The 10,182-nt window shown below is 43.7% G+C and overlaps 1 protein-coding gene across 1 annotated transcript; it reads right to left on the bottom strand.

Annotated features, from left to right (window-relative positions):
- Window positions 1-1,230: 1,230 nt before the first annotated feature.
- On the bottom strand, window positions 1,231-1,719 carry LOC131269824 (uncharacterized). Its single transcript, XM_058272352.1, has one exon. It carries the CDS (start codon window positions 1,717-1,719, stop codon window positions 1,231-1,233), a length of 489 nt encoding a protein of 162 aa, XP_058128335.1.
- Window positions 1,720-10,182: the final 8,463 nt, after the last annotated feature.

Here is a 10,182-nt window from a genome sequence, read left to right as displayed (position 1 = left end):
AACGCTCGTAGTCCTTCATAAGCTTGATGTATGCCTCTTTCATTTGCGGGTTGGAATTCAACCGACGTTCCATTCCCGCCCAACGGCGATCGGCAATCTCCTTAGAAGCTCCTAAAATTGAATTGGCATTCGAGTTATACGGTCAACTAACCACATACCTTCCCGCAGCGTCCCGAGTCGTCGTAGAAACGTAATGTTTCTCGCAGAAGTCCTCCTCGGCCGAAAATGTTGCTTCGTTGGGAAGGGTTTTGCATTCCCGGACCGGTCCAGGATAGCTTCCAGTGGGGTGTCTGACGTAGCCACATGGCAAATTCGCGGAGCCTCCTTTGCAGCTTGGGCAGTGTTACCCGCGACGACCCAACCGAAGGGAGCCACGGACGTCCCTTGCCAAGCGACCGTTTCCTTCCGGAATGAATCTCCCAGAACGCATCTCTCCCGATGACGATGTCAATTCTGCCTGGGATGTAGAACGATGGATCCGCCAAAACTGCATCTACCGGCATCCTCCAGGAAGACGCGTCAGTGGGAGTCGTTGGGATGTCCGCCGATGGGTTATTTAGGATCAGGAATTCCATTTGAGTCGCGAACGGTTGTATCTTCGACTGGACGGTTGCCACAATCGACCCGTTCACCAACTGCGACGCCATACCGATGCCAGAGATGGAAACGTTGACCTTAGACGGAGAGGCCATTAATTGCCAAGCGAACGCTTCCGTGATGAAGTTAGACATCGATCCGGAATCGAGAAGCGCTCTCGCCTCGTGCCTTGTTCCGTAGTCATCGACGAGATGTAGCACCGCCGTCTCAAGGAACACCGTTTCATCTTCAGAGTTCACTCCCATTGTTAAAACCTAGTCTTACTTATAAAGCTTAGAATATTAAAAAACTAAGTCTTATTTATAATGCTAAAGATTTAACTAATTTATGTTACTGACGAAAATGTTGAACACTCGTAGCTTAGCGTAGTGTTAAAATGTATGTCGTCTTCCTCGGCGGCACTGCCGAGGAAGGTTTCCTTACGCATCTATTGTCATCTCGTTCATTCTTGGGTCGGTCGGGTCAACGTTCGCCGATTGCTTATCAGCTACGATCTTATCGATTACTCATCGATCAGCTGATACCTCTCGTTCTCGATCCTCTCCTTCCTACATGCTGGGACCTTGACCCGACCGTACTCCTCCTGTCTCATTCTCATTTCGCTCACTGGCCCTACCTCACTCGTCCTCACGCTCACGTGTTTGTTTTGACAACACCCATCGATATCGTCGAAGAAATGTGTAGCAGTGAATGATGACGCTCCCCACACGTGCGACAGGACCGATCCGACTTGCAGTCCTTCGCTAGATGCGTATTGCTAAGGCAATTCCAGCAACAGCACTTCTTTGCCACGATGTCGCGTCGCTGCTGTACATCCTTGCCGTTGAATATTGGACACATGTGTAGCGAGTGATTTTCACCGCACTCCAATAAAAACCGTGGTTGCCCCGAGGATTTGTGAATGGCTCTCCGTGAGGTAATTTGCCGTGTGTTGCCGGCCACCTTAATCGTCGAATCCTCTACAATGGTAAGGCTTTTAGTGGATTTCAGGATCTGGATCCGATCTTCGACAAATTTCATCAGCTCCTGATATTTGTCCCGCTCGAAGTGGACGGAGTGCTTCTCCCACGCAAGGATGGTCTCGCTGTCGAACTTCATCAGCAGCATGGAGGAGAATCCCATGTCTCCACAGGTTCTTTCAGCTTGGCCAAACCATTCAAATGTCGTGTGAACTCGTCCAAAATGAAGTTTCCGCCAATACTCACGAATTCTCTACGAAAACGAAAAAACTCTACGTGTATTGTCGTACCTTTGCAACAGCGACCGCGCCTTCCAAGTGACCGCGTAGTTTTCGTTTGTTAACGGTGTGTGCTCGAAGGGTAATGCAGCGTCGCCTTTTAAAGATGACAGCAGATACTGCAGTTTAGCAATCGATGACAGTTCTGCCGAATCATCGATCATCGATACAAAACGGTCGCGGAACGAGAGCCATTTTGTAGAATCACCGTCAAAAGTAGGCAGCTCAATTTTCGGAAGCCGAAGATTGGTCGCATTTGGCCGACCAAATGCCATTATCGAACTGGCATTCATCAATGCTGAATCATTCGGCGTGTCCTTGGGAAGATTTGCCCGGAAGAATGATTTCAGCCGTCTGCATCGCTCCTCCATATCGATCCTATCACTGATGCACGCTTCTTACCGCTCCAGTGCTATCGTCAAGCTCTTCTAGCTTCGCCATCGCGCCATTCCTTGTGCTTCTGAAGCCCTTCTAAAATATCTGGAACTTGACCCACTTCATGCTGGCTGAACGTGGTCATAAATTTTTCGAGTGCCTTAATATTTTCCAACGCAATCTTCTTTTTATGCTAGATCGCTTTGAGCTTTTTCTCCATTTCTCTCAAAGTTTTTTTTTTACTGGGTCCTTTTTTCGCTGTTCCTCCAAGGGTTAACCGATGACGCGCTGGAAGATCAAATGCGCGCGAACTCTCTCAAACTTTGATGGCGCGCAAAACGTGATGGCGGTTAAATGATGCAGCACTATCGAGATGCGGTGAGATGCGCAGGCTTCACTGGCTTCGTATTGTGTGCACTCTTTCTCACTGCACTATTGCTTGCGTTGCACCCGTTGTGCAAATCCTTTGCGTTGCACTCTTTGTGCAAATTAGTGTTCACAATTGACGACAAACTCGTCGAATGTTTTCCTAACACTTGCTTCGCGGTCTTGACGTCGTGAACGTCGAAGAAAACAATTGTCCGTAAGACAATGCGTACGTCGTAGACGTAAACCGATATAATTGTTCGTAAAACGATTATAGAATAAAACTTTCACTCAAGCACGAACAATCCGGTTCGAAGGACCAAATGTATGAATTTTTCGGATGGTCTTCGTGCTGTGCAATTAAACCTTACACTTTGAGCTCCAGTTTGCTACTGACATATGTATTTATGTATCAGTTTTTCGTCTTTATCGTTATTCGCATTACATCGAGATTGCTCTCAGTTCGATCGCCATCTACGAAGCTATGCGAATAACGACAAAAACGAAAAACTGATACATAAAAACATATGTCGTTTAACATACATTATTTTTTATTTTTTAGTACGTTTAGGGAAAAACTTTTGTTTTGAAAATTAATTTTTTCATTTTATTTATTTGATACTTTTACGTATTATATGAACAGAAAAAACAGGATTGATTCTTTTATATGAAAATGGTCATTAAGTTAGTTGAGTCGGAGTGTTATAATTCAATAACAAACTTAAAGAAGGAGTAGAAATCCACTGCCTGTTACTGCAGGATCCTGCGCAACTCGGTTTGCTTTGCTGCGAACAGGATCGCGATGTCCAAGTACCAATTATCAAGGAGTAAGAGTAGGACTGCATTCTGTTTTAACGTTTGCTATGAGCACTGAAGAAGTGCTCTCGTTCTACAGCAGCTGCGAGAGAACACAACATGCGATCTCTCAAAGTCACACAGCGCTCTCCCGGGAGATCTGTTGAAGCAGATCAGCACGCTATCTGTTCAAGTGTGCCAGAACGGGATCGCCAACGCACAGTCATAATCTGGGAGCGAAATATGCGGGTATTGCTAGCACACTCTTTCATTATTGATCTCCTATCGTTTATCTCTGTCCGATTCATATTTTGCGACATCCGGGAAGGTGAATGCATGAAAACTTTTTAAAAAAGATATCCAATTCAACGGATGCTTGGTACATTATTCACCAGAACTTCCTCTCTTGTTAGCTACAGATGCTTCTCCATATGGAGTTGGTGCCGTTTTGAGCCACGAATATCCGGTACAGAAAGGCCTCTCCAGTTTGCGTCTCAGACGCTGAACAAAGTTCAACAAAAGTACATGCATGTTGACAAGGAGGCATGTGTGATCATCTTCGCGGTAAAGAAATTTTTCCAATACTTATACGGAAGGCAGTTTACGCTCGTGACAGATAATCAGGTAATTACCAAAATACATAGAGCATAAAGGCATACCAGTAATGTCAGGCCTACGAATGCAATACTTCGCTACGTACTTACAAGGGTTTGACTACAAAATTCGGTTCAGAAAGGCCGCCGATAATGCCAATGCAGATACTATTTCACGCCTGCCTTTAAACGAGCAAGATACTAGTCAGATATACACCTGGGTCGTGCCAAGACAGACGTTACTTATCATATAGTGACAGATGCTACCAGTCATAGTGATAGGAGACAGGAAATAAAAACGGCGTGGTCAGAAGTGACACACTCGCATACAGAATTGGCCGTGTCCATCGGTCTAGTATCGACGAATGATCCACCAGCATCCGAAACGCGAACTGTTTGTTTGTGTGCCAATATTCATCGCACCGATTGCAAGCTCCGGGGAATTCACTTTGCACGAAAGCAATCCAAGCAAGATCATCGCAATCTATTTTTAGATACTTCGTCTGGAGAGAGACGTTCATTCAGCATCGTTTCAGAGGACTCTCCTAATTTATATTTCTGTTTTAGCGCCCATCTCTTATCAAAAGCCGATGGCCCTATCTGATGGCAGGATAGGATAATTGATCGATCAAGCTGGGGATCAATGCGGGTTCGATACTACCCGAGAACCATCTTTTTATTTTTTCAATAGCCGAGCTATCTAACGAGAATTGTCGTCCTCTCGTTGGTTGTCTCGCGATATAATTCGTTGGCGAGGTATATCACGATGTTTCCAACGAGAATCGTAAAAATTCCTGGTTGGGTCGTGTTGGATGCGAACGATACCGTAAAGTTGATAGATTTTGGATTTACTTGCTGCTTGTCGAAGGTAGATGATGAGGATGAGCTGCGGCTGTCGGAAACCTTCTGTGGGAGTTTCGCATTCGCCAGCCCGGAACTCGTCATTTGTAGACCGTACGCTCCGCAATCGTGCGACTTATGGGCATCGGGAGTAGTTCTCTACATGAACAGTTGAAGATTATATCGAAAAGCTAAGTAAAAAATATATGTACGAACAGTTGAAGATCATATCGAAGGGCTACAGCTTCTCGGAAAATGTTACGGTAAGCGGCGAAGTGAAGAAGCTTTTTAAACAAATCTTCATTCTTGTTGAAAACCGCATCGACGCTACAAAACGTTTGCGGAAGAGTGCTGTTTTCTACCGTCGATCCGAAAATGTCCAAAAAAATGTTCAAAACGCAGCATTCTACAGCAGATATTGAAGCTGTAGCTGACAATATACCTGCGGAAGCAGAAATGCTAGTTGAAGATCGAGATGGAGCTTATGTGGATGAAATGGGGTTTCAACGCTATTTATTAATGGAATATGGAGTAAACATCAACGGGAATCTAAGGGCTATTATTGCAGACACTCCAGCAAGAGCATTCATAACAGGTTGACTACAAAAACTTATCAGCAGACAATTTCACATGTATTTTACTGTTCTTTCATTTAATTTTCACAGGTGTAGTAGGACATGCTCGCTATAACAGTTGCCAGAAATGTACCGTCGTAGGTCAATACGGCAGCGTACCATTGTATTTTCTGGGACACAAGCAACACTACGAACTGATGGACGATTCAGGCAAGGCGCCTATCCAGAACACCAAAGAACGATGCCACCTCTTTAAGATTTAAATTTTTTTACATAGTCCAGGATGTCGTGGTAGCGGATTGTTTGCATCTTATCGATCTTAGCATCATGAAGCGACTGCTGGTGGGCTGGCGAAACGAAACACTGGGAAAGATAAAATGGGACCAAACTTAATGTAAAGCAAGCCTTGCAGACGACAAAACTCATGCAACTAATGCAAGAAAAGTTGTTCTCTGATTCACTTGCCAGAAATCGATGGCTGAGATGCTGGTATATGCTATGGTTGTGAAAAATAAATGATACACAGTATTTGTCTTTTAAATGGCACAAATAAAAAGTTATATCTTTGTAATGTGATTTCAATAATTATCAATATTTGTCGATGCTGGGGGAATTTGAAAAGGTACACAGTGATGATGAAATGTCCTGAGCCCGTTTTCAGTTGTTACGGTGAGTTTCCCATGGATTGTCTCGGTGGTTGTCGTAGCATGAATACTTCTTCTCTTAACACTTTATTGGCGGTTGATTTCTGACTAAAACATGCTGCAGTCACCGTCAATTAAGTGTTAAAACCTAAAACACAGCACAATTGAAAAATCAAGCACATTATTAAACTGCATAAACTTCGTCAAATTTTTCAACTACCAGCCTCTGGTTTCATGATTTTGTACTGCCTACAATATTCCACGCGTATATTTTTGAGAAAATTTATCCATCGTTACGTAAAATAAAACAGACAATCAACAAGACACTTTCCAACATCGCCGATGCATCAACCGGTCTGCGCATCGTATGGTATGTATAACGATAAGTGTTCGATCCTCACTAACAAAACAATCAAAATTTCTCTTCAACAGCTACCACCAATGTAATCACGACCACTGTTAACCACGACCGCGACAGTAAAAAAAGGAAAGAATATAGAATCAAGTGTGCATTACAGGTAGAGGCTAGGAAAGGCAAAGAGGAAAGATAGCGGAATGAGGAGGGAAAACAGACCTAGAGAGTCTATTAGTTTCGAACCCTTCTTTTGAATTTGAACCCACCATCAAATTTGAATCTGACAGCCTGTCAACATCGCTGTCAAATCGGGTCGAAATTTACTGCGGATCGTGCCCTGGATCGACCCGTTTTCGACGCGACATTGCAGCTGTCAATAAGAGAGGTCGACTCCACGACGCTATGTGAAAAAAAGTGTATCAACTAGCAAAATTTGCCCGGAAAGCAAAGGAAAAAGCGTACATACGCCGTTTGAGGCAACAAGGAACACGAAGAAAGTGGAAGAGATATAAATTTTGGTTTAAAACGAAGGAAACATTTTTCATCCGGGGGCGTAGCCCCATTTGATTACATACGATTACAGACGAAGACCAAAGCGATTACCACCACGCCGAATCCGTCTCCAGCTACTCCGCCGCGACTGCTCGAAAGTGCCCGAAAGTTTCGAAGCAACGCGATCGAGCAAGATAAAACCTAGGCCACTAGCGGAAATAAAAACAGCGAGGCAGGGGTTGCCCATGAGACCCCCGCCACCTCAGGCATCACGAAGAGCTCGGTGGATACACCGAAGAGGACGCTGCGACCCCGGCACGATGGAGCGAAGCCGGGATAAAAATCAAAAATTCATTTTTGGATTTCAGAAAAATGAGATATGTTTTCTTAAACTACAAGATGAAACTAAGAAATGACGCAAAAACTTCTTCTTCTTCTTCTTGGCGTAACGACCTCTTGGTCATACCTGCCCGTTAAGGGCTTACGAGACTTGATTCCCTGTTGTACGTGGATAGTCAGTCCTCTCGTATAGGGGAGGGTCCGGTCTCGGTTGGGATTCGAACCCACGCCGTCTAGGTGCTGAGCCCCGGCGCTCATGGGCCGATTTTCTAACCGGCTCTACCGCTCGGCTGTCGCGGACCCCCAAAAAACTAGAACCTTTGTTCTTCCAGATTCTGAGAAACAGCCCGTCAAAGTCAAGATTTGTGAAAATATTGCGTGAAAAATTGAAAAAAATCCATCAACTTTGAAGGTCTTTAACTCCTATAATAATGGACGGAATCAAATTTCAAGCACAGTTTTGGAAAGGTATATTATCCTGCTTAAAAATTGATGACAGTTTAAGTAAATTGGAATTGAATGTCACAAAATATTAAGAATTGTTTCGTAAAACTCCAAGAAAATTTTTCAATTTTCTGTTTTTAACCTTACGCCATCGCTAAGGATTGTAAAAGATTGTAATATGTTTCATACCCACTTTTAGTCTATAATGTTTCGTAACAATAAATGATGGGTTTTTTTGCATATACGCGCGAGCTTTACGTGTTTTTTTTTAACTTCGTATGTTAAGCTTATAGTTTATCACCTACTAGGCGTCTCCATCATGCCATATGCTGCATCATGTGTGGTAAGAAATATTTGAATTTCTCATTCAATGAAAAATGTGAAGCAGGGTAGTGGTTGAACATCACGTAAAAGGGGAAAGACAAGCCAAGTCACTGGCAAAGAATGAATGAACAGGATCGCGATGTCCGAGTACCAATTATCAAGGAGTAAGAGTAGGACTGCATTCTGTTTTAACGTTTGCTATGAGTACTGAAGAAGTGCTCTCGTTCTACTGCACTGCTGCGAGAGAACACAACATGTGATCTCTCAAAGTCACACAGCGCTCTCCCGGGAGATTTGCTGAAGGAGACCAGCACGCTATCTGTTCAATTGGGCCAGAACGGGATCGCCAACGCACAGTCATAATTTGGGAGCGAAAAATGCGGGTATTGCTAGCACACTCTTTCATTACTGATCTTCTATCGTTTATCTCTGTGCGTTTTCAGAAGTGACACACTCGCATATAGAAAGCCGGCTGGTCAAGACGTGTTAAACAAGTGGTATCCGAAAGAGTAATAATATGGCAGATAAAGAAAGAGAAGTGCCTTCCGGAAAGGAAACCACAAGCCTACTTCGGTCAGCTCGCTGGTGCTATCGAGTATTAGCATAAATGCGGTATCGCTCATCGTGATATAAAGCCTGAGAACATCCCCAACCAGGAATTTTCATAAGATAAATGAACTGAGCGTATATGAAACTCAAACGATCACGACGCGCCACGCTTCGTCTGTTCAGATGTATTGGCCGTGTCCATCGGTCTAGTATCGACGAATGATCCACCAGCATCCGAAACGCGAACTGTTTGTTTGTGTGCCAATAGTCATCGCACTGATTGCAAGCTCCGGGGAATTCACTTTGCACGAACGTCTCGCAATCTATTTTTAGATACTTCATCTGGAGAGAGACGTTCATTCAGCATCGTTCCAGAGGACTCTCCTAATTTATATTTCTGTTTTAGCGCCCATCTTTTATAAATAGCCGATGGCCCTATCTGATGGCAGGATAGGATAATTGATCCATCAAGCTGGGGATCAATGCGGGTTCGATACTACCCGAGAACCATATTTTTATTTTTTCGATAGCCGAGCTATCTAACGAGAATTGTCGTCCTCTCGTTGGTTGTCTCGCGATATAATTCGTTGGCGAGGTATATCACGATGTTTCCAACGAGAATCGTAAAAATTCCTGGTTGGGTCGTGTTGGATGCGAACGATACTGTAAAGTTGATAGATTTTGGATTTACTTGCTGCTTGTCGAAGGTAGATGATTAGGATTAGCTGCGGCTGTCGGAAACCTTCTGTGGGAGTTTCGCATTCGCCAGCCCGGAACTCGTCATTTGTAGACCGTACGCTCCGCAATCGTGCGACTTATAGGCATCGGGAGTAGTTCTCTACATGAACAGTTGAAGATCATATCGAAGAGCTAAGTAAAAAATATGGTAAAAGAGTAAATGAGGCCCCGGGCTAGATTCTCCTCTTCCTGCTGGTTCACATTAAGCGCCTGAAGCTATGCAAAGCGCGACGCATGCATTCTTTTCGAATATTTGATCGCTAACGGTTCGCTTAAAAGAACATAACGGTTTAAACTAATCACGCAGTGGTGGTTGAATGCGGGTTAATATACTTTTTCATGTTAAGTAACTGTAAGTTACTAGTAACTAAACTATACCACACATGATGGACAGCATGAAACAATGAGTTTAGCCGAAGAAATGATTTGGAACCGGCGGCGCGCCCGCAGCGAGCGCAGCGAGCGGACTGCGCTAGGTCTACCAAAAAAGAGAGTTTGTTATAGTTTTAAGAAATAAGGGGGGCCCGTGGGCCCCCCTCAGACCGCACCCCTAGGTTGATTGCGTAGCCGAAATTAACGATACAAACTACGTTTCAAATACTCGTAGGTTGAATTTAACGAATTAATGTATCACCAATTGCATACATTCAGTTTAAACGTCAACAAGAGGTGTAGCCACGATCGAAAACATGGCGGCCGGGGCCTCATTTACTCTTTTACCAAAAATATATGTACGAACAGTTGAAGATCATATCGAAGGGCTACAGTTTCTCGGAAAATGTAACGGTAAGCGACGAAGTGAAGAAGCTTTTTAAACAAATCTTCAAAGTTTCAAAAAGTTTAATGATAAAGATTAAAATATTTTATCCTACCGCTTTTTATGTAAATTGAGAACATTGTGATTAATTAATTTCTTCAT

This window comes from Anopheles coustani, assembly GCF_943734705.1.
Source record: "Anopheles coustani chromosome X unlocalized genomic scaffold, idAnoCousDA_361_x.2 X_unloc_1, whole genome shotgun sequence".
Classification (NCBI taxonomy): domain Eukaryota; kingdom Metazoa; phylum Arthropoda; class Insecta; order Diptera; family Culicidae; genus Anopheles; species Anopheles coustani.
The sequence above is the reverse complement of the archived record's forward strand: the minus strand, read 5'-3'. Positions and strand labels throughout refer to the sequence as shown.

Excerpts from the sequence above, each read along its gene's own strand:
- LOC131269824 (XM_058272352.1), bottom strand. The coding sequence starts at position 1,719 with ATGGGATTCTCCTCCATGCTGCTGATGAAGTTCGACAGCGAGACCATC.